The sequence below is a fragment of the Equus quagga genome, chromosome 8 (genome assembly GCF_021613505.1).
Source record: "Equus quagga isolate Etosha38 chromosome 8, UCLA_HA_Equagga_1.0, whole genome shotgun sequence".
NCBI lineage: Eukaryota > Metazoa > Chordata > Mammalia > Perissodactyla > Equidae > Equus > Equus quagga.
This window is the reverse complement of record NC_060274.1, coordinates 126,399,591-126,424,665: the sequence shown is the minus strand read 5'-3', so window position 1 is coordinate 126,424,665 and position 25,075 is coordinate 126,399,591. Positions and strand designations below refer to the sequence as shown.

The window sequence follows — 25,075 nt, the reverse complement described above, 5'->3', positions numbered from 1 at the left end:
ACACCCCTAGGTTTAGCGCTAGCTCTGCCATTAACTTGTGGACCATACGTTTCTTCCTCTCTTTGGGCCCAAGTTTCTGGATCTGTAAAACAAGACAGGAGGAGAGAGTTTCTGAGGGTCTTTGCAGTACCAGGATTTTAAGAACCTGCAGGAAACCCCAGCCGCCAGGAACCGGCCTGCTCCCACGAGGGAGGTGGAGTTGACCGGCAGAGCAGCCAATCAAGTGCACGGTGATCCGTGACGTCAAGGGTCGCTGGACAGATTTCCCAGGGCCCCAGAGTGCGCACGCGCCGGAGCTCCCGACTTTCCCGCCAACTGCCGGGAGCCGGGCGGCGAAGGGCCAGGCGGGAGGGCGCGAGGCGGCGGGGGCGGAGCCCGGAGAGCCTGAGGCGGCGGGGCGGGCCGGCGGAGCGCGTCAGCGAGCAGCCGAGGAGAGGCGGGGCGGAGGGCAGTGGGCTGCATTCCCTTCTGGCCTCATCGCCTCGGGCTTCCCAGGGCTGTGCGGCGCGAGGACGGGCCACCTGACAGGAGGGCCCGCGCCTGGAGCCCAGGCGGCAGGCAGTGGGCTGAGTGAGGCCGGGCCGCTCGGCCGTGGAGCCGCCGGGCGGGTCCTGAGCCTGCAGGCCCCCTCCCAGTGGGCAGTGGGCGGGGGGTGGGGGAGGGAGGGGCGCGAGGAGGCCCTTCCTGCGGGGCTTCCGCGAGCTCCCCGTGCTGGGGGCCTCTTGGAGAGCCCGGTCTGTCCCGGGGCCGGTGCGCCCCGGGGTTCCCACGGGGTCCCGGCGCCTCCGGTGGTCCCGGCTCTGCGGCATGGGCCCTCGGGGCCTGGGTCGCCATCCCCGCCAGAGGGTACCTCCCGGTGGCGAGGGAGACGCCAGCAGACAGGCGGGGCGACGTGCCCGCGGCAGCCGTCCACGGAGGCATTGACCCGGCGGCGCGCGGACTGCCTGGGAGCCGTCTGAGATGGGATGACAGGGAAGCCGCCTCTTTGAGGTGACACTTAAGCTGAGGCCTGAATGACCAGCCATGTGAGTGGAGTGGGGAAGAGCAGGGGAGTGACATGAACTGATTTAGGTTTTAAAAGATGGCTGTAGCTGCAGAGGGCCTTCGGGGAGGGGAGGGGAGGGGAGGCGAGGGAGAGTCAGGCCCTTAGGAGGCTACTGCAGCAGTCCGGGCAGAGACGGGGACCCTTTTGTGGAGACGCGATGAGACTTACTGATGGAGTGGCTGTGGGGGGCTGAAGGGGAGCATAACCCAGGATGACGCCCAGTGTTTGGGCTGCGCGGCTGGACGGATGCTGGCCCTGTTTGCTAAGGTGGGGAAGACGAGAAAGGGGCAGGTGGTGGAGCACCCGGAAGGCCAGTGTGGGAAATAGTAAATCGGAGCCGCCTATCGCACAGCTCGAAGAGGCTGCGTGGCAACGTCATCTGGATCCACGAATCCGGGATTCAGGGACGAGGGCAGGTGTGGGGATATAAATGCGGGACCCTTGGCCGGTGAGAGCTGTTTAAAGCTCTGTTCCAAAGAATCCTGACCCTCGAGAGGATGACTTTCCCGAGAGAGTCCTGTTTGTGCACTTTGATGGAAACCTGTTTCGTCCCACGCGCGTCATTCATTTTGTGCTGCCTGAGTTCCAGGTTGTAGGCACCAGATAGACAGCTGTGAATGAGACCTGTTCCTGCCCTCGGTGAATTTTCCATCTAGTCTGAGAAACAAGTGTGTGAATAACGAGTTCAAACACAAGGGGCAGTGAAGCGAATGGAAAAGACGTGTGGGAGCAGGAGCTGAGAGGTTGGGGAGAAAGGCAAGCAGTAGGGGCGGGGACCTGGGAAGACTTCACAGCAGTGGGGGGCCTCTCCCGAAGCGCTAAGAAGGGGAAGGATTTCTGACCCTAACTGGAGAGCGCTGGATCCGCGTGGGATGCCTTTTTAAGGGTGTGTGTGTGCGCGTGAAGTGGTCGGTATGGGGACCTACCGCCCACCTCGACGCCTTCTCCCCTTAGCAGGGCAGTGTTAGGAAGGTCCTTTCTGGGGTTAGACATCCAGACACTCGCAAGCCAGGGAGCTTCCTCCCCAGCCTCCTGCTGCAGGTCCCGCGGGCCCAGAACCTCTCCCCGGTAATTGCTTTCCGTAATGTGTTTGCTCCAAACCAATTTCACGCCTCCGTGAGGACTCCGCCCTGCACTGGAGGCGCGGACCTCCCCACCACCAGCCTGTCTGCGTGTAACGCGTGTGCACACACAAACGGCACACATTTAACACAACAGATGCACAGGGTGCAAGTACCTGGACACAACAACATACGTGAACCTACACGCGTGCATACGAGACTTTAAAACCCTCGTGTGCGTTCCCCCCGCCCAACCAGAACGCTCACAGTTCACTACCCGGCAGCGCGGGGCGCGCTCGCCCTTTGGACGGCTCACCCGGTCCTGGTCCTTTGCCCTCGGCGCGTCTCCCGGACTAACGCCAGGGGGCGCTGCGGTCCTCCGCGCCTCTCCCGCGGTGACGCAGTGGCGCGCTGCTGCCAGCAGAGGGTGCCCGCGGACAGGGCCCGACGCTGCCCACTGTGAGTGGACTCTCTCCTGCCAACGAGTGAGGCGGAGGGATCGATCTGGTGGCTTTGACTTTCGAATACTTCGTTCTTTCTCAGCATCCCAGGTCCTTGGTTTCCAATCCGTGAAAGGGAGGCCAGATGATGGGGTCTGACATTGGCACAAGCAGAGAGGGTAGATTCAAAATGAAATTCCTTTGTAGGAGCATTTCCTCAACAGGTGGAGTAGTGAGAGTGGGACAAGTCAGAGCATGTGGACAATTAACGAAGCACTTTAGAATTCCATTGTCTACAATGAGGGGAGTTACTTGCCCACAATGGGTCTGTTTAGGGGTTCAACTGGAGAACCACAGAGTTTTCTCTTGGTAAAGAAAGGAGCCAGCTCTGTTCAGACGTGATAGCAAACAGCTTCTGTCCTTGGTACTGATGGGAGAGGAAGAAGCAGTTTTTGGAGAGACACTGATTTGGGAGAATTCCATTCTTGAGCACTCTGCCCTTCTTTGTCCATTTAGTCCAGGAAGAAATCATTTTGAAAGGTGAAAGGTGCCTTTCCTCCTATTCACTTGATCCTTGCACCGACTTTTAAAAAAAAATTTTAATCCTTTTTTTCAATTTTTTATTTTATTATTATTATTTTGGTGAGGAAGATTGGCCCTGAGCTAACATCCGTTGCCAGTCTTTCTCTTTTTGCTTGAGGAAGATTGTTGCTGAGCTAACATCTGTGCCAATTTTCCTCCAATCTGCATGTGGGACGCCGCTCCAGCATGGCCTGATGAGTGGTGTATATGTCTGTGCCCAGGATCTGAACCCACAAACCCCAGGCCACCAAAGTGGAGTGGGCAAACTCAACCACCACATCACCAGGCTGGCCTCTTAGACCAACTTTTTCACTAGGCAGAGTAGATATTAATCATTCTCTCTTACACATGGAGAAGTTAAGTCAAGAGGAGCCAAGTTCACATGGCTCAGTGAGGAGTCAGAAGAGGAACTTAACTCCAGGTCTTTTTACTGCAACCAAAGCCTTTTTCCATTTACCACGTGGCCTCAGTTCCATGGTCCATGAAAGGGCAGGGAAAGGAAATGGGCTATTCAGTTGCCGCTGTGTATGTGACTGCTTTTATCCTGGTTTAGCTACTGAATGTCAAAGACTATGCAGAAGTCACATGACCCCAGCGTGGCAAGGAAACAGATCCAGGACTATAAATGGATTATAAAATACAGTATCTAATAAACACACACCACACCAGGGCAATACAAAGACCCTGGGGCCTCCCTTGCCTCATTTCAGAATGGTGGACCACTCGGCTTTGTTGACAACAAGCTTTAAGCCTGTACTCTCTGTGCCAGCTTGAGCAGAGAATTCCACTTTACTGAGTATAGTTCTGGGCAATAAGATCTTGGCTTAAACTAGGTGACATACATCTTCAAGATCAGAGGGTCTTTCACCTTGAGTCCTTGATAATGCATGATCCATTTTGTCCCACGAGAGAGTGACAGGCTTATTAAAGTGGCCTTTTACTGGGGGAGTGGTGGGAGGGAGATGTTTCAATATATATATCCTTTCGAGCTTTTGGTATTTTGTGCTATGTGATTTTATTACCTATGCAAAAAATGAATGCAATTACTTTTAAAAATGGCTCTTCCTTCATGCTTTATTTGATTAGTGTTGTTACTGCTCATATAGCTTTAATTTCAGTGATTGTAGCCCAAAGTTCTCTCAATAATTTATCAAGTCAGTAAGCCTCTATTGGGCCGGCCCAGTGGCACAGCGGTTAAGTGCGTACGTTCTACTTTGGTGGTCCGGGGTTTGCCGGTTTGGATCCCGGGTGCAGACATGGCACCACTTGGCACGCCATGCTGTGGTAGGTGTCCCACATATAAAGTAGAGGAAGATGGGCACGGATGTTAGCTCAGGGCCAGTCTTCCTCAGCAAAAAGAGGAGGATTGGCAGCAGATGTTAGCTCAGGGCTAATCTTCCTCCAAAAAAGAAAAAAAGCCTCTATTTTGTATCCAACACTGTAAAGCCATCAAACCAAGTACTGACCTCTCACTTTTTAAGTACATGACACTTTTGCAGATTGGTCTTCCATATTGGTACCATGAAGTGCTTGGTTAATTTAACAAAAGGTTCTGAAAAATATCTTTAGGAGGACGTATAAGGATTATCCTAGTACTTTAGAAGTGAGTTGGGGTTCCCAGATCTAAGTTAGTGCATCTCTCCTTTTTCCATGGTGACATCTTCCCACCAAACTTATCTTTCAGAAGTTTCACTGAGTTTAATGTAAAGCCCAAGATAGATCAAGACTGCCTGGAAACCACACTCTTCTCCCTTTACCTCTCTGATGAATTGTCAATCAAGCGTAACCAAAGAAATCTCCCTTCTTGGGTCCCACCATATTCTGTCCCACTCTGGTGATAGTGTCCTTCAGGGTGCTGATTTTTAATACATCAGCCTGACTTTAGCAGCGTTCACTAGGCCAACATAACGCTCTTGATTTGAACAAATGTCACTGAGATCCAGAGTTCTCTCCTGCCCTGCTCTGTCTTGGCTTGGAAACACTGAGACTCTTTGCCATAGGTTTTTCTCCTCACCTGAGCCAAATAACTTCCTCTACCTAGACTGTATCTCCCTAAACTTGCCTGGCTTTGCTACTTTTAATTTTAATTAGCTTGGCTCTCCCTGGCCCCACCTGAATAACAGTCTCCCAGTGACTAGATGATCCTCGTTTTAGCTGGCCAGGCTTGCTCTGTGTCCTAAAGCTTGGGTCACTCTTCTTCTGTTGACTTGTCTATCTTATGTCTTTCTTGCCTGCTGACCTGAGGCTCCTCTCAAGCGAAAGTGCTCATGACTTTTGCCTCTAGATTGACAACTCTACTTCTGGGAATCAGGAGGAGGGGGAGGGTAAAAGGCACCACCATTTCTGTGTCTGAGAATGGGGGAGGTGAGCAAAGTCATCGCAATTAGCGGATAATTAGCGCCGCTGACCCTTGGGGCTCATCATCGCTCCTGGGGCCAGCCCCCAGCAATCAGCCAGGGCAGGTCGAAAGTGTCAGGCCCGGGAATGAATAGGGCTCATCAGCGGCGCAGGAGCAGGGGAGCCAATCAGGGAAATTAATAGCAGAGGAGAAGGGGAGAGAGGGAAGGAGGAAGACGGAGATAGAAAGACAGACAAGAGAGACAGATATAGGCAAGAAATGAGAAAAAAAAAATAGAATAAGACGGACTGGGATAGGGAATGAGAAATGGGAATAATCAAATAGGAATAGGGAAAGAAATGAGGGCAGGAAAGGGAAGAGCGGGAGGAAGGAAAAGAATGTAAAGGGAGAAGGGTGGAGGGGGAAAGGTGAGAGGAATGGTAAGTACCTGATATAGTGTGGGCCCTTGAGGAAATTAGCCACAGAGGCCAGAGTGAGTGACTGAGTCCGCGACGGAGGAGGGAAGGGGAAGAGCCAACGCCAAGAGAAGAGAGCCCAGGGGAGAGAGTGTGAACAAAGTCGGGAAGAAACGACCCTTCGAAGAGGAAAAGGGCCCCAATACGGGTGGCCCTGAGCCGCGGCGCCGGCCGCAGAGCGCGCCCCCTGTCGTCCCCGCCTCGCCGCCCCTGGGGGCGTGGGGGACCCGTCCCGCCCGCCGCGCCGGAGTTTGTTCTTGGGGCCGCCACGTCGTCCGCCCCAGGGGCCAGGGAGGGGGCCTCGGGGGCGGGGAGGCACGCCGGGGGACTGGCCTAGGGTCCGACGGAGGGCGGCAGCCCCGGGCCGGGCGCGCTGTGGTCCTTCCCCGCCGCCCATCCGCCCGCCTCTCCCGGTGGGCCCTTCTTGCCTGCCGCCGCGTCCACGCCCGGGCCCACGGTCCAGTCCACGCCCGGGCCGAGCGGGCCGAGTGGGGGGCGGGCTGGGTGGAGGGAGGGGCGCTGGCCCAGCAGCTGCCACCGCCTTCTCATCGGCCGCAAACTTTCACAAAGCGGCGTGTCCGGCCTCATCAATCTCCATTAATAATAGTTGGTTGGGCTGCGAGGGGCAGGCGGGGGTCCCGGGCCGACCGGCCGGGCTGCTGGGAACCGGCTCTGCGGAGGGAGCGGGAGCCGGGCGCGGCGGCGGCGGCGGCGGGCGGAGGGAGGAAGTGAAGCGTAATTTGAGGAAGATGGATGAGTCCGGAGGGCGACACCCCCAGCCCGCCCGCTCGCCCGCCCCCTCCCTCCTTATGAGAGAGAGGGAGCGCGGCGCCGGAGCCACACTGCGCCGAGCCCGCGCCCCGCCGACACCTCGGCCCGGGAGCCAGGGAGAGAGCCCTGCGTGTCCGCGCGGGGCGCCCGAGCCGCGGGGCGCACGGCGGCGCCGGGAGGGGAGCGCCCCGGGGCGGCCGCAGCTCCGGGCAAGATGCAGAGAGCTGGAGCCGGAGGCGGGGGCGCCCCTGGGGGCAGCGGCGGGGGCAGCGGCGGGGGCCCGGGCACTGCCTTCTCCATCGACTCCCTCATCGGGCCGCCGCCGCCCCGCTCCGGCCACTTGCTCTACACCGGCTACCCCATGTTCATGCCCTACCGGCCGCTCGTGCTGCCGCAGGCGCTGGCCCCTGCACCGCTGCCCGCCGGCCTCCCGCCCCTCGCCCCGCTAGCCTCCTTTGCCGGCCGCCTTACCAACACCTTCTGCGCGGGGCTGGGCCAGGCTGTGCCCTCGATGGTGGCGCTGACCACCGCGCTGCCCAGCTTCGCGGAGCCGCCCGACGCCTTCTACGGGCCCCCGGAGCTCGCCGCTGCCGCCGCCGCCGCCCGAAACAACCCCGAGCCGGGCGGCCGACGCCCAGAGGGCGGGCTGGAAGCCGAGGAGCTGCTGCCGGCCCGGGAGAAAGTGGCAGAGCCCCCACCGCCCCCGCCTCCGCACTTCTCAGAGACTTTCCCAAGTCTGCCGGGTAAGTGCTGGGGCCGAGCAGGGCGCCGGGCGGGAGGCAAGTTCACCCGGAAATCCCAGACAGCAGCCTGCTCAGAAGCTCGGCACCTGCCTGGAGCCCTGGAATCCCAGAGCCCGAGATGGCGGGTTCGCGGAACCACTTCCAATTCCGTTCCAAACACGGCACCTCTAGATCCCAGAACCTGCTCTGTCTCCAGAGTGCCTGAAGCCTCCCGGAAGACGTCCCGCTACTCCCTTCCAAATCAGTGGCATTCTAGTCCTCAAGCCTCCACTCCCGCCTCTCCTTTTCAGAATCCCTTCATTTTTCTCCTTTGCCAGGAATAGAGAAACTGCAACTGTGGGACTCCTGGGGACACCAGCAAGACCCCAGGGTGAGGGTACATTGGGGCAGCTGTCAGTTCAGTGAGGAGAGGACACTTCTGGCTTCTGAAGAGAAGATTGTATTGACCCCGAGTGGTCTCTGAATGCAGGGGCAAAGGGAGGGTCTTAAAGCAGTAGTGACCCTGTTGGTGACCTGTCTTCACCTTAGTAGTAGAGGTCACTTCTGAATTGGCAGATTTAGAGCCAAGTCTTGAAGAACTGGGTAGGGGGCATAAAGGAACATTAGCTAGCAGGGGCCCTAGCACCCGCTGGACCAGGGCTGACTGGGAGGCCAAGAGAGAGGCTAAAGGCTGGGCTGGGTTGGGTGTGGCCCAAAGGCCTGGAGTCAAGAACCCAGCTAAGATTCTGGAACCAGTGAGATTCAATTAAGAGAGAATTCAGGAACCCTGGATCCTCTGTGGGACGGTGCCCTCTCTGTAGAAGCATAGTTGTTACACTGAACCCTGTTTAGATTCACTCTGATTAGAGTCCTCCTAGCCTCCCTATTGATCCTTAATCCCTAGAAGCCAGAAAAGCTTTCCCTTGTCCAGGGGCAGATCCAGGGGCTGAGGTCCAAAGCTTATACAATTTGGTGGGCCTTATTTAAGAAAAACAGGGGTTGCATGCAAGTGTGGGGTTCCGAAATCTTACAGTTCCTTAGCATCAGGAGGAATCTGCCTCTGCTTATCCATTCATCGCATCCAGCTTAGCAGGTGGAGGTGACCCCAGGAGGCCTCAGGGCTGACTCTGTCAGAGTCAAGGAGGAGATCCAAGAGTCCTTTTGTCCTTTGCCAGGCAAGGGTAATTCCTGATAATAGGTTTCTGGGCCCTTCCTTGGAATTGTCCAAAGGGCTAATCACTCCTCCAGACCCCAAGGGCTGTTATAGGGCCTGTCTTCCTCTTTTCCTCTTTAGCCCCAGGTATTTTGGCTTTGGGCATTCAGCTGTTGTTTTGTTGTACCTGGTTGGACCAGGAGGATCCAGTGGCTGAAGTCTGAGCAGCACCTCCTAAGCAGGATCAAAAGGAAATGATAGAGCAGGAACTGGAAGGTGGGAGGAAATGTCCACAAGATAAAAGGGCCCAGAGTAGGGCAAACAGGGATGAGCCAGCAGGAGGATTGGAAGAAGAAAGGATCAGTAGGATTTTCGGAACAGGATAGTCCTGAGGCAGAAAAGAGAGCAAGGGAGGCCATCAGAGGGATGGATGGCTTTGGAGGCAGTAGGAGCGGGAGGAAGAACTAGACACATCTGGGGAAGAGATGAGCTGAGGTGGGGGAGAGGAGACACCACCAGAGCAGGGGATCTGAGGGGGGAATTCGCCCAAACCACGCGAGAACAAGCAACTTCTCCTACTCTTACAGGTTCCCCTTAGTTCATATTTTGACCTATTTGTATAATGGGGGCTCTTTTATGAAGCAGATAGAATATTGGCTGTAAAACCAGACACTGAAAAAGAGAAAGGAATAAGCAGAGAAAAGAACAGAAAAGAAATATTGAGGAAAGAAGAATAGAGGAAAGGACCAACAAATGAGCTGTATGTATACTCAGATTATCCAAAGACAGAGTTTGAGGCAGGAGAAGGCTGTCTGTTGGAAGAGATGTGTGCAAGGGATTTCTAGCCTGGGCTAAATGAAAGGGAGCAATATCTCTGAACCAGAAGTGTGTGTGTATGTGAAGGAGTTCTGTCTTGAGAGAGGATTGGGAGGGAGCTAAATAAACATACTAGTAGGAAACAGGGAAAAGTTTTAATGCTAGGAATAATTTTTTAAAAAGATTTTTCAATACTGGGAGTGATGGGAAACTGGAATTTATATATATATAATGATGAAGGAAAGATCTTCATCATCAGAGGAAAATATTGGAAGCGAAAAAAGAAGAGAGACTTGTGTTGCTCTTGGAGTAAAAACAAGGAATTTCTTTCCTAAGAACGATGGGAAGGAGACCTTACAGAGGAAGAATTTTCAGAGGTGCTTGAGTGAAGGTAATCACTCAAATTGGGAAGAGACATACGTAAAGGGTTTATAGTGGGGTTTCTGGGGCAGAACAGTTAGGAGAGATTTCAGAAGAAACATTCCAAGAGGATAATGCTTGGGACAGCTTGTCTGTGATTGCCACTTCTTATCACTCTTAGTACACACTCTCCCAACTCTTCCTCCACACGCCACTCACTCACGTCTACCCTCCCAGTCTTGATTTTTTTCCCCTAAAATAGTTGATAAAAGGCAATTCTAGAGATGTTAATTTGTTAAAATCAATTTGGGGGGCAATGACACATTGGCCCATGCTGAAAATGGTGGGAAAACAAATACTCCATTTTGGGAAATTAAGTATGAGAGTATTTAGCATGAAATAAGAGAATTCTATGCTTAAACAATGGGATTGAAACCTCAATGTCGAGTTTAGAGAACGAATCCTGTCTTTAAAATGACAGGAGGAATTGCTGTCCTAGTGTGAATGGGTAACATTGCTCTGAAATTATTAATTTACACTTGTTTACTGCTTTACAATTACTAGCCCTTTTAAATGAAATTATAGTGAAGATAGGCCAATTTGAAAAATAATAAGTGAAGTTCTTTTTCTTGGGAATTACAAGGATTATTTTTAAAAATTTTGCTGAGAGTTAAGACAGGTCCCATCCTATTAGAATTGATGAAGAAGAAAACAGAACTTTGTTATGATTTGATTGCAGAGGTGGAGGCTGTATTAGCAGGCAAAAACAAATACTATGTACAGAAATAATGGAGTAGAAGACGTATTGAGAATGGTAGATTGAAAATAGTTCTAGGTGTGGAATGAGGGGAGCAGGGGGATAGTTGGGGAGGCTGTCTTATTAAGAGTGATAACAGGAGAGAATTTTGAATTAATAGGGAAGATTTAAAAGTATGAATCTACAGAAGAGCCCAGAATAGTGCTGTCTAGCAAGCCATTCATGTAACTTAGAAATTTTTATTAGCCACATTAAAAATTAAAAAGAAACAAGTGAAATTAATTTTAATATATTTTATTTAACCTAATATGTCCAAAATATTATTTCAGCATTAATCAATATAAAAAAATTTAATGAGATGTTTTATATCCTCTTTTCATAATAAGTCTTTGAAATCCAGTGTGTTTTTTTATACTTCCAGCACATCTCAATTCAGACTAGCTATGTTTCAGGTGGTCAGTAGCCTCATGTGGCCAGTGGTGACCATATTCAACATAACAGATCTAGAGACTTGTAAGAGCAGAGTCATATGGAAGTGATGGGGGAAAGGAGCTTTGAATTGGGGTGGATAGTGAAGTCCTCGATGTATTAGGAATAATGGAGAGAAGAGAGCAGTAAGCTCTAAATGACAGGAAAAAAGAGAATTCTGCCTTGAGTGGGATAGGAAGAGGTGATCTTGTTGTGTGTGAAGGTGTGTGTGAGCTCTGAGAGTAATCAAAGCTAACCTGAGGCTGTGGTGCAAACACACATCACAGAGATGCCTGGTGAAGAGGATGTTGCGTGCTGCGGGAAGTGATGAAAAGAGCTGTCTGTTTGGAAAAATGCAGAAGAAAACTTTAAATTGGAGATGTCTAGAGCAATAATTCATTCAGGGAGAAAAGATTTGGATTACCTGAAAACAAATATTTAAGAAGTAAGGGATGATACATACTCCATATATAATTGTTGAATGAATGAAAAAATATAGTGAGAGATTGCTGTGAAAGAGAATGCCAGTATTGAGCATGGCGAAGAAAAAACATTTGTAGTTGAAGTGATATGGAAAAGAGAATATGACGGGACAAACCTGAGAGATGGCAGTGTAGTAAACATTATTTTAACTAAACAGAAAAAGATTTGCTGATTTATGAATAGAGATTGGCAATAATAAAGGAAATCATGCAAGGAGACTGGGAAAACTTCTTGGGAGCCTGCTATTTGAGTGCTGATTGCCGTAAGCTAAGCACCTGATTGTAGCCAGAGAACATTTTAGATGACCGTCAATTAATTTCTGAATAGATATGCATTATGACTGTCAAGATATATTTACTCATGAGAGAAAAACAGGAAATGATAATATGACATGGAATCAGAGACTTCTGTTAGCAACAGGAGAGAGAAATTTTTCTTGGAAGTGACAGAGACCCAGAGTATGGTTTCCTAGAAATTTAGAGGAAGAGCATACAGTGAGAGTGATTGCTCCATTGACATTTACAGAAAAACAAATATTGCATTAGCTTAATCTGATTGAAGGAACATTGATTTAAGAGTCATGACACATGGGTTCAGTTCTCAACTTTGTCAATCATTAGCTGTGCAACTTAGGCAAGTTGCTCAGTTCAATTCAGGGAAAATTTATTGTATGTCTATTATGGGCTTAGAATATTCAATACACTACAGGAGACTCAAAGTTTTGAACTTCTCTAGGCTTCGGTTTCCTCATCAGTAACATAAAAGTTTTGGTTCAGGTGAATTTTAATGATCCTTTCAATTCCATAGAATGAAAACTTATTTTTCTAGCCTCAGTGTTTAAATTAGAATTCTTAACATGGACTCCATGCATCTCTTGTGAGGGTATCTGTTAATTACAGGTGGGGAAAAAATTACATCTTTATTTTTACTAACTTCTAACTAAAATTTGGCACTTCCTTTAATTATGAATGTAGGCCAGGAACCATAGTAGTCATTTCAACAGTACCTGAGATTTTTGTCACCAATAGAAATCACAGTTATTGATATAAATTTACAGTCATCAGAGGCATCTTATTTAATGAATTAATAAATAAACATATATGATTATATCACAAATTCATTTTTAAATATTTGATAACTATATTTTTATATAATGGCTTCTAATGTAATCCTATGTATTTTATGTTAGACACCGAAAAGCATTATTCTGAAAAGGGGTTTGTAGGCTTTATCAGACTGCCAAGGAGTCCATGGCACAAAAAGGGTTAAGAACTCCTGGTTGAGAGGGAGAGAGAATCTCAGAAATGACAAGAGGAGACTTTTATTGAGAGTATTGGAATGGATAGTGAAATGCCTTCTATCATAGTGAAAGCAACACTTGGGAGGGCTGGAAGAGAGAAGGGATCTCTGCAGCGGCATTTGTAAATATGGAGAGATATGTTATAGCTGGTTAGGGGGTGATTCTTATACTCAGAGTGGTGGGCATGAATAGTCCATACTGGGAATAATGGGAGAGAAGCAGTAACTGGAATAATGAGGGGGAAACATTTTAATTGGAAAGAAGGAAGAACGTGATATGAGGAAAGTGCTTTGCTTTGAAAATAATGTTACAATCAGAAGCTGTAGGCAAGAATTTTGCCTTGGAAGTAACGGGGGAAGAAGGATCTTTGCAGTGAAACTGATTGGGAATTAGGAAATAAAAATGAGAGAAGTGATGGAGTAGATGTACAAAAAGAGAGAAACAAATAGGAATGGTGAGAAGGAAAGAGTTTGGTGGGAGAGAAATTTTATCTAGGGGGAATGAGGAAATGCCTCATGAAGGATAGGAGAGAAGAAACTCTGTCTGAACCCATGAAAAGGACAGAGCTGTGTGTGCTGGCGGTCACGCCCACCGCTACAGCGGTAATGATGAGACGAAAAAGACGTGGATTAGGGGTAAGAGAGAAAAGGTTGGAGTTTTCCACTGGAAATATGCTCATGCTGGGAGAAAGCTATCAGCTTAGAATAATGTGGAAGAAATATTGGTGTCCTAATTGGGAGAAAGTGACAGGGAGAAGAGAAGCTTGAATTTGGTATGATGGAAGAGTGACATACACAAGTTGAATTAAGTTGTATAGAAAGAGACAGCATTGTACCACAAGTAGTCATGAAGCAGTGTCTTCATTCTTTTCCCGTTATGGAAGGGACTGGAATAATCTTCAAGTGAGGAAACAAAAAGTCTGTATTAGAAGCGGCAGGGGGGGGGGGGGGGGGGGGGGGGGGAGTGGCAGGGACTAACAGAGACTAGGGTTATGAGGAAAAAGCAGTGTGTGAAAATGAGGACGGGAGAAACAGGAAAATACTTCTGAACTGAGGGTAATGGGAGATAGATTTCTTGCCTGTGAATTATGGAGGAGATGGTATTATAATAGAAGTAATGGAGAAGATGGAAGTCTGTATTGGGAGCAATGGGAAAAGAAGTGATGCAGAGGTGTGCTAGGAGGGAGGAAGATGAAATCACCCTGAGAGCGAAGGTAAGAAGCACATGTGCTGGAATGGACGATAACTATTCTATCACTTATGCGTAGATACTCGAAGTATGTAAATGAGTGGTCGTGGCCAAATCACACCTGCCTGTGTCTTAGCTTCCTCGTCAGTAAAATTAGCGGTTTGATTTAGGTGAACTCTGTGGTTGCTTCCAGCTCTACAATTCTGTCTTTATCTATAAGGAAAGCTTTATTAATGAATTATTTCCTTTAAAAAGTCATCCTGAGCAGAGGGATTGGAGGAAATTCTATACTTCTCAGTGCTGAGTTGTTGCGGTAGCTGACGAGGATGAGGCAGGCTGGGGTATGGACATCTTGAGGTGAAATCAGGACTGGGCTTTAGGATAGAAAAGACTTTGTCATCTGGAATTGGGGAGGTGTCACCTGAGCTGTGGCTGTGTGCAGCCATCATATTAAATGAGAGAGAAACATTTGATAAAGGTGGGAGTAGATCTCATCTAGGCCAAAAAGATTGGGGGTCAATTGTGACCGAGGTTACCGGTGAGGAAGGAAACAGTGCCCGTCAGGGAGTGAGAAAAAGAAAAGCTGTGTTGTGGAGTCAGTGCCTGGCCTTCTATATTATTTCTCTGTTTGGTACAGTATTTGTGAGAGGGTGACATTAGAATTCACCCTTTTTTTTTCCATTCAGTGTTAACAAAGAGATGTGGTGTAGCACAGAGGAACGAGCGCCGGCTTTGAATACAGATCTTGGTGGCACCCTTTCTTTGTGATCTACAGTGAAATACTAACCTCTGCAGACTGTTTCATCACTGGTAAAATAAGGGCAACAATACTTACCTCACAGAGTTAAGAATTAAATGAGAAGATATTTGTCTGGCATCCTAAAGTAATAGGTGCGCAAGAAATTATTGGTATTGTCCTTGTACTGGAAACGGATAGGGAGCTTTCCTGGGAATTAAGCTGAGAAAGACCTCTTTACCAGGAATTCTGTAAGAATAGGTGACACTCTCTGTACTGATAAGGACAAATATTTCTGAGAGTGATGATAGAAAAGGCGCTGCATTCTGAGAACTGTTTATATGAGGGATGCTAATCTAATAGGGGTAGATTTCAAATTTTGTCTTTGGCTCATTCTCCCTCCTTTTGCTTTCCCTAGCTCACATTTTGGGATCCCTCTGTAGATCCCAAGGCTGCCCAAAGTCCTTCTGCTATGTCCCACTGGGAACGGTTCTTCCTTTGTCATTTAAAAAAAAAATACCTCCTTTTTTCTACATCAAAATTCCTATTCCTTCATAAGTCTGATCTTGACTTAATGTTAGGAGCAAAGCCGTTGCATTAAAATAATTGACACTCTGATAGAGTAAGGAGATTTTTTTTTTTTTAAGATTTTTTTTTTTCCTTTTTCTCTCCAAAGCCCCCCGGTACATAGTTGTATATTCTTTGTTGTGAGTCCCTCCAGCTGTGGCATGTGGGACGCTGCCCCAGCGTGGCTCGATGAGCAGTGCCATGTCCACGCCCAGGACTCGAACCAACGAAACACTGGGCCGCCTGCAGCGGAGCACGCGAACCCAACCACTTGGCCACGGGGCCAGCCCCCTAGAGTAAGGAGATTTTTAAAACTTCAAATGAATTTCAAACTGGTAGAATTTTAGGTGGTGTTGTTATGAATAATTTCAGGTAATGTGGAAAAATCATTTTGGATGGCAGATTTGTGGGAGCGAGGTGCAGAGGCTTACTTTCCCTGGAGTCATGTGATTGTCGTCGCTTCTAGTTACAGCACGGTGTGTAGTCAGAACCCTTTGGGCTGCTAGTGATAGCAGCTCAACTCTGACGTAAGCTAAAACGAGCACGTACTGACTCACCTGACCACAAAGTGCAGGCGTGGACCCAGAATGCAAGCAGTGTTGCTAGGGCTTTTATTCTTGCTCTCAGTCTGGCTCCTCTCTCTGTCTTGGCCTCATCTTCCTCTTAAAAGAGGTAGGGGAGGGGGGCTGGCCCCGTGGCCGAGTGGTTAAGTTCGCGCGCTCCGCTGCAGGCGGCCCAGTGTTTCGTCGGTTCGAATCCTGGGCGCGGACATGGCACTGCTCGTCAGACCATGCTGAGGCAGCGTCCCACATGCCACAACTAGAGGAACCCACAACGAAGAATACACAACTATGTACCGGGGGGCTTTGGGGAGAAAAAGGAAAAAATAAAATCTTAAAAAAAAAAAAAAAAAAAAAAGAGGTAGGGGAGGGGGCCTGGCCCCGTGGACGAGTGGTTAAGTTCGCGCGCTCTGCTGCAGGCAGCCCAGTGTTTCGAATCCTGGGCGCGGACATGGCACTGCTCATCAGACCACGCTGAGGCAGCGTCCCACATGCCACAACCAGAAGGACCCACAACGAAGAATATACAACTGTGTACCGGGGGGAGGCTTTGGGGAGAAAAAGGAAAAAAATAAAATCTTTAAAAAAAAAAAAAGAGGTAGGGGAGGGCAACAAGCATAAGCAGCTCTAAATGTTTATAATCCAAGGTTGGGACCCCAGTGGATTCCAGCATATATAAAATCCTACAATGACTGATTAACTAGCTTGAGTCGAGTCCCCACGGGTGGAGAAATGTGATCGACTGTCCCACTGTACTGGGTGGTAGGCAAGAAGCAGTGCCCAAAGGAAGGGGTTGCTGTTAGTGAACAAAAGGGGGAAGGGATGCCGGGCAGACAAAAACAAATCCCAAACAGATGTCCACCTCAACCAGAAAGAAAGAAAAGAACGTACCTTTAACTCCCTTTCAGTATTAGGGAGGAAAGCCTTCTGCCTGGCTAGATAAGTAGTCCTAGGACCGATAGAAGAGACTGGGAGTGAAGCTCTTGGAGAGAGTTCTGTAATGGAGAAGGTAGAGAGTGATGAAGATGGAAGAAAAATTTCTGTTCCTCAATGAGGCTGATTCCTGTCCAAGAAAGAGCTGTACTTGAGGGAGGAGGGAGACAGTTGTAAACTAGAAGCTAAAGAAAATTGATATTAAAACAAAACTGTTTTCATAGTTTGGAAATGGCATTTTTAAAATGAGAAAATACATTTCTAAATAAAAGGAATGCTGTCTGGTAAGATTACACTGTACAAACCAATAATGACAGAAAAAATAGGAGAAAGATCTGGTGGGAATTTTCTCTTGGGGAATGATGGGAGAAATAGCCTATTAAAGGACAAAGGTGACATTTGGTGAGTGAGGCCTCTTCTATGGCAATTTTAAGAATCTCTCCAAGAATGTTAAGGAAAGACATTAATGATTAGGCTAGAGCTCTGTAGTGACAAGTGAAACGGATGAGGTCTAAATAAAACTGAATTCCGGGCCAGCCCAGTGGCATAGTGGTGAAGTTTGTGTACTCTGCTTTAGCAGCCCGGGGTTTGCAGGTTTGGATCCCAGGTGTGGACTTATATACTGCTCATCAAGCCATGCTGTGGTGGCGTCCCACATATAAAATAAAGGAAAATTGCCATAGATGTTAGCTAAGGGACAATCTTCCTCACCAAAAAGAGAACAAAACTGGATTTGGTAGAAAGGTTATTTATCTGATGAGGCATCTGGGGAGAGGGGTTTTACTTCGATTGGGAGGGAAAGAGAATGTATTTTACTAGAAAGGATAGAAAGAGCATTGACTGGAGATTTGAGAGACCAAGATTCTAGACATGGCTCTGTCTCTAACTGTGTGATCTAGGAAAATGATTTAATCTTTCTGAACTCAGTTTTTTCACCTGGAAATTGGGTTACTAACCTCCCATTACTACTAATAATGGGTCTACTCTACTTCAATGAGTTGCCTAAGATAAAATAATAAGTATGAAAGTGTTTTGGAAAGTTAAAGGTCATACAAGCATGCTCTTGGCAATGACAATGTTAGTATGCCATGAAGGGACCCCTGAGCTTGGAGTGGTGGGGAAATTGCCCTGAACTTGTCATGAAGGTGGGAGGGGCTCTGGATGGTAGTGATGTAGAGAAAATTTCTCATGTGGATTTGGAGTAGAGAATGCTGAAGGGTCATGGGAAGAGTAGAGAGAGAAAGTGAAAATGAATTTTCCTTATTGTACCTAAAATTATAGGAAGGAGTAGTAGCAAAATAGGGGCATGAAATTAATGGGGATGAGTGAAAACAAATTGAAAGTGAGCTAGTTGCAATGAATGATTGTACTATCTCCAAAAAGAACAGAGAAATAACTCTGCACTGGGCAAGATGATGAAATGAGGATGTGGAAATGAGAGTGGTGGCAAATATATCTCTTTTTTGAGGAATGACCTGGGTTTTTCTCCACCACTTGACCCCATCCAAATTGGTTCTGTGTTCAGGAAGCTGAGTAGTTGAGCAGGGAGGATGAGAAGGAGACTCACTGTCCTGAGGGTGGTTGGGGGAGTGTGAGGGTAGTCGTTTTTGAAGTAGAGGGAAGAGACGTCAGAACTGAGTGCAGTGACTTCTCTTCCGTGAATAATAAAGACTATTGATTTGATATACGCTAGAACAGCAGGGTAGATGAGGGACAGCACAGGGGCGCTGTGGATTCCTGTAGCTGGGAGCTAAAGTGATGCTCCACTCCCCTGGGGGTTTCTGCTCCACTACCCAGGCTCATCATTCTTGGTGACCACAGCTTCAGGACTCTGCCTCTAGATTGTGTGAGTCTGGTGCTATTTATTCTTTCTCCTGGAGAATACCTACCATGGATTCTTTGGCCCTTGATTTCTTCCCCAGCCTGACCTGACCCATTTCCAAGATGAGGCTTCTCTAGGTCCTTGGAGCTGCTTCCCTTCCTGTCAGAAGGAAGGCCCCATGCAAGTGCCTCCCTGGAGCCTGAATGCTGCTCTGTGCAGTGGGATTAGGGCCGGTGGCACGGACTCTACAAGTAATTATGGTTCCGACTTGTGATTTCTGGTTCTTAGGATAATAGCATCCACCATGAGAAGTCACGTGAACTCTGGATGTTTCCTAATAACCAGTCTGTCCCGCAATAATTCCCCCTGAACAGACACCAAACTTCTTCATACAATCTAGACTTACCCATAGGGAACAAGCTGAAAACTCAATATATTCTTCTATTACCAGTAATATTTTCATACACAAAGGACAGACCTTTCCTATCTGTTTGGTCTACCCACCTAGTACAGTCAAATCACTTCCAATTTAAAAATTTTCCTTTTACTGAAATTATTCTCATCAGAATAATTATTTCCCATGTAAAATTTTCAGTGAAGTCTTGTTTTGTTGATCAATTTTTTTGTTCATATCATCCAATTATAGCATCTTCAATTAGAAATTTACTTTTACGGACATTATCTACCAAGTCCAATTATTCTAAATCAAAATTTGCCAGTAGAAATTTTATCAAAAAGATTTGCTTCTGTCAACTTTTAGTCAATAACATTTTTCTATGTGCAGTTTTTTATTTTGATTATATTTACCATTAATATTGATTATAAATCAGATAAAAGAAAATAGTTTGCATTTATGTTTTAGCTAATTCATAAGAAAATAGTAAGCTGTTTCAGGATTGCTATATTGTAAACAATTAGACTCCTATATTTCTCATCCATTTCTTCTGAATATGTTTCCATCACTTTGGACATTGCATTCTAAAGCACTCCATCTGTTGGTGGAGCAAAGAGCAAATGGCGGGGCCAAAATGTTCTGCTTTGCTCCAAGTGCATCAATGTTTTGGGTAAAAAAGGTAGTGGTGTTTGAAATAAAAGCTTTTTGCACTCTTTTTTCCCCCTGATTTTTTTTTCTATTTTTCTCTCTCCCTTCTCTAAACTTCTCAGCCCTTTTGGTTTCTCTGACCCATCATTTAATTCTTCTGCCACTATGTCTACCCCACTTCTCTCTTGCCCCAGTCCTCTTTCTGCCTGCTGTGGCCTTCCCTTCTCTCTCTCACTCATCAGTCTTGTTCACTCTCCCAGACACTCCTGTAGCTAGCTGTACTTTCCCCTCTCAGTTGCTGTCTTCTATTACCCCACCCCCATCTCCTCCCAAGAGTTGCTTATCAGAGCTCTCAATGTCACGACTATAAAGGCTCAGAGAGAAACTCTTGCCCCTGCCGCTCAGCATCCCACTGGGATCAAGTAACCAAGAGAGCTTGTGAACCTGTGCTCCTTGTATAGCTTTAAAAGCAGCACTGAGGGTGGCCTGCTTATGTGGGCTTGATTATATGGAATCTGTCTGAAGACAAAGGGATGGATGATATGATCCCAGGAGGGTCCTGCCAGATCAAGGAACCTGGGAGCCTCATCTCAATCATCATCAATTTAGATTTATTGGACACCCCCTGGGTACTTGGAGCTGTGCTAAATGATTTCATCCTTCAAGTCCTCAAATCCAGTTTCTGCCTTTTTAGCAGCTGTTTAAAATATTATAATATTGGCCTGAGTTTTTACGAGCTTTTGTTATTCTTTCTGTTATTATTTACTACAAACCATGTTTTAAAAATTAAAAATTAGGGGCTGGGCCTGTGGCCAAGTTCCACAGATTCTGCTTTGGCAGCTGGGGTTTGCAGTTTCAAATCTCTGGTGTGGACTTACTCCACTCCTTGGCCATGCTATGCAGGCATCCCACGTACAAAGTAGAGGAAGACTGGCACGAATGTTAGCTCAGGGCTAATCTTCCTCAAGCAAAAAAAAAAAAAAGGAGGATTGGCAATGGATGTTAGCTCAGGGTGAATGTTCCTCACCAAATAAATAAATAAATAAACAAATAAATAAAAATGAAAAGTTAGAGCATTGAGTAATGATGTTGAGGATTGGCCTTCGTTTCTTTTAGCATAAGATCCCATAGATGCTCACTCCATATGGGCTCCTCTCCAGCTACTGTGAGATGAGAGGGCATCCTGGAAAGTGCATAGGATAATATTCATGGAGAGAATGTCTTCTGGGCACCACAGCTGAGAGGGGGTGGGGTTGTGGGGAATATTTTAGGACGGGCTTGGGAAAGGAAGAACAGAGATGGGAAGAGAGAGTGAGAGGGTGCTTAGGGATAGTTTATTTAGTCCACAAATATTTTATTGAGTGCCTACTCTGTGTAGGTAATTTTCTAGATACTGAAAATACAGCACTGAAAAAATATTAAAAATCCATACCTTCATGGAATTTGTATTTTACTAGGAAGAAACAGCCAATAAAATAAGTGAATAAAGTTGGTGACATGTACTATATCAATAAATAAAGCAGAGAAGCAAGATAGAGAATGTTGGGAGTTTTAATTTTAAGAGCATGATCAAGGAGAGTATCATTGATAAAGTGAAGACCTGAAGGAGATAGGGAATGAGCCAGCGCAAAAATCTAAGTGAAGAGCATAGTATTCCAAACAGAGAGAAGAATCATCTGGGGGAGGGGCAAGGGCAGAAAGGGCAGAAGCAGGGAAACCAGTTTGGAGAAAATGTCGACGAACCAGGTGAGAGATGATGGATGCTGAGGAGGTGGTGAGAAGAGGTCGGGGTCTGGGTGTATTTTAAAGGCAGTAGCACTGCCGGGATTTGCTGGTGGATTGGGCATGGGTTGTGAGAGAGGGTGAAGGTTGGTTTGAACGACAGGGAGGATGGAGTTACCTTTAGCTGAGATGGGAAAGACGTGAGTTCAGATGAGGAAGAGCTGGCTTGGGAGAAGGATCAGGAGTTCGGTTTGGGACATGTTCAGTTTGAGTTCTGTGGGAGCGGAAAACAGTACAGGGAAGAGCCCTTAATGAAATGAAGGCGGAAACCAAGGGTGTGAATCTTGCAGAAAATAAAATGAATTTGGCTAGGGATGAGATAAGGGAGAAAGCATGGGGTGAAGAAAGGTGAGTATTCTGAGGAATGCATCATTTATAGACAGTATATTTATCTGTAGACAGTACCTAAAGCTGGGAGCTAGTGAAGCTTGGGCAAGCTGTTAAAGAGAGAACCAAGACCAGTTGCTGGTGTAAAGCAATAAATAGGAATAGCATAGCAAGGCTGGGTGAGCCTAAACTAGGGTATGCCACATGGGTTTTGAGAAGGTTAGATAAAGAATGAAGTACTGCAGGAAGAAAAGACTGGGGCCAGGGGATAAAAATACCCCTGAGGTGTGAAGGAGCTGACTGAGATGGAGGTGGGCGATCTGGACATGGGCTGGGAATTCTGGCCTCTAAGGAAAATGTAAACGTGGCTCTTGAGGAAAAGGAACAGGTGTAGCTCGCATCGGTGAGGGAAAAGGACAACTCTGGAGATGGGAAGGGGACTGAAAGTTACTGGGCTGGTCCTGGTGGCTCTGAGAAGTTTTTGCTCATGTGCAGGCAGATAGGGAGGGGTTAGAGAAGAGTGTCGGGTACACTCTGAGTGCTGGAAGGTGTTCTCGCCATGTACACACATGCACACCCTTTTTCTCTTATAAAGCATTTCATCGTTCCCTGAATTTATTTTACTTTGGGTTGTATTCTCGACCTTGGAGTCTGCTTATCAGCGTACATGTGATATGTGGTGGATGTAGATAGACGCACTCCCACATTTCTGAAGTCCTCCCTTTTCACAGTGAACTCTCTTGGTAAGGAGTTGACTATTCATATACATATTATCCATTTTCCCTTGTTCTCTTTCCTACTGGCTGGTTTTCGTTTGACTTTTAGTTGTTTCACTGCTTATTGGTCCTTTGGGCAAAAAACAAGGGAGTTTGTAAGACTCAAACACTGAAAACATTTGTAGTGTATCATTTGCAGTTCTGACAAAAACGTCAGTGGATAAGCAGATTAAAGCCAATGGTTGAATTAAATTTTAGAATTATGTATAGATCAAAATGTTTAAATGCCTGTGATTACAAATAATCAGTAATCTACTAAATGAGTCAAAAGTTCTTTTTTATCACTTTCCTCTCTATATTTTCCCTTGCTGCACTTCTATTTCCTTCTCCTCTTTCTCCCATATTCCCTTCTGTTCTCCCAGCTGACATCAAGCTCACGGTCCTCAGGATTCTGAACTTGAGCAGAAAACAACTGTGCTGCTCAGCTGGGAAAGAGGGAAGGTGGGGAAAAGATGACATCATTTTAAAATTAAGGAGAAGGATTGAAAGGGGCCTTGGGGAGCTAAGTAATTGGAAGAAAAATCTGGTTGCAGATAAGGTGGCATGTGGCTGGGAGGGGTCCTCATTCTAGGCTGGATGGTCTGGTTAAGGAGAATTGGGAAGGGGGCAAGGGGAGGAAACCTTCTGACTCCCAGATCCTTCAATAACATTTGTTGGACCCAGGTTTGGGGGTGAGGGGCTGCTGAGAATGGGGTATCAGATGACCCTGAAGTTTCCATCTGGAAATGAGATTCTAAGATTCCAGATCTAGGGAAGAGAGAAGGAGGGGAGACAGAATAGAGGTCAACACATAGCTCTTCCCACCAGGCCAGGTGAGGACTCTTAGGAGAATAATAAAGGCCGACAGCCCCCATCTCCTCATCTATCCTGCAAAAGTAAATTTTCCTACATTACTGATTCCTTCCTATACTAACTGAAAGGGTCCTAAGCCGGGTCCCACACTGCTTCATTCTGGGACCTGAGGCTGTGTGTTTTGTGTTTGGAGGGGTGGCAATTGAGTGAAAATTCTTGGTCTGGGTTTGGAGAAAGCTGGGAAGGTAGTGGGTAGGGAGAGTGAGGTGGCGGGGCGTGGGGAAGTTGAGGGGTCACAGTCCTGGGAATGGTGTTCCTTTGATAGACACATTGCCTCCCCCACTTTGCCGTAGTGAAATCTGTGCTGGTTAATACCTTTCTTCCCATGTCTTTGTCTTCCCTGAACCTCTTCCCTACCCCTCATCCTGGATGTGCTGTCCTTGTCTCTCCTCCCTCCCCATCTCATCTCCTCCATGTGTGTCTCTTCCTGCGTTGTTCTGTCCGCGCCTGGCCATGGTTCCACGTGCCTCCTCCAACCTAACTGCCCTTTCCTTGCCTTCTCCCTCCCCATCCGTTGGTTTCTGCTCCCCACAGCAGAGGGGAAGGTGTACAGCTCAGATGAGGAGAAGCTGGAGGCACCAGCAGGAGACCCGGCAGGCAGCGAACAGGAGGAAGAGGGCTCGGGCGGTGACAGCGAGGACGACGGTTTCCTGGACAGTTCTGCAGGGGGCCCCGGGGCTCTCCTGGGACCTAAGCCGAAGCTAAAGGGAAGCCTGGGGACTGGAACTGAGGAGGGAGCACCAGTGGCAGCAGGAGTCACAGCTCCTGGCGGCAAAAGCCGGAGGCGCCGCACAGCGTTTACTAGTGAGCAGCTTTTGGAATTGGAGAAGGAGTTTCATTGCAAGAAATACCTGAGCTTGACAGAGCGTTCCCAGATCGCCCACGCCCTCAAGCTCAGTGAGGTGCAGGTCAAGATCTGGTTTCAGAATCGGCGGGCCAAGTGGAAGCGCATCAAAGCTGGCAATGTGAGCAGCCGTTCTGGGGAGCCTGTAAGAAACCCCAAGATTGTTGTGCCCATACCTGTGCATGTCAACAGGTTTGCTGTGCGGAGCCAGCACCAACAAATGGAACAGGGAGCCCGGCCCTGAAGGGGCTTCCAAGGACTTCGGAAGGCAAAGGATCTGTTCCTGAGTCTGCTCTGAGACTGGGTTAGGGTTCTGTGGACCAGAGGGGCTACTACTGTGATTCTGCCCTGGGACAGGGCTCAGCTGGCCATTAACTTAGCTCTAGATGTGCTCTCCTGGCAACCCGGGATGCGGGCACTTGGCCCTGAGCCTAGTGCGGAGACCCTCAGGACTGGGGGCTTCAGGGTTAAAGGGGTTTGGCTTCTTATTGCTGAGGGGCTTTCAGGCCTGAGGTAGACTCCTGGGGAGGGAGCGGGTTCTAAAATGCCTAGGGCCTGAAAGGTTCCTGGCTAATGCCCTGGAATCACTTCTGACAGGAGTGGGGGAGTCCAGGGCAATACCTAGCCAAGCTGGTCACAGCTTCTTATTTATTTTGTGTAAAGTTTGTATATATGGAGCTGTCTGCCTCTGTCTGTCTGCACCCCTGAGAGGGATTGAGAAAGTTCTTTGTTTCCTTGATCCTCAGCCAGAGTTTAGTTCCATCTTACTGCCCTGGGTGGGTACCATCTTGCCTGTCTATGGTACAAGGATGTGCAAAGAAATGATGTGGAACTGTCACTAGCCTCCTTAAAAGCTCTTCGGCACTAACCATCT

The 25,075-nt window shown here is 47.8% G+C and overlaps 1 protein-coding gene across 1 annotated transcript; it reads left to right on the top strand.

Moving 5' to 3' along the window:
- Positions 1 to 6,834: 6,834 nt before the first annotated feature.
- GBX1 (gastrulation brain homeobox 1) lies at positions 6,835 to 24,445 on the top strand. Its single transcript, XM_046668828.1, has 2 exons — positions 6,835 to 7,456; positions 23,892 to 24,445. The coding sequence occupies exons 1-2, from the start codon at positions 6,928 to 6,930 to the stop codon at positions 24,443 to 24,445; spliced, it is 1,083 nt and encodes a 360-aa protein (XP_046524784.1). The 5' UTR covers positions 6,835 to 6,927.
- Positions 24,446 to 25,075: the final 630 nt, after the last annotated feature.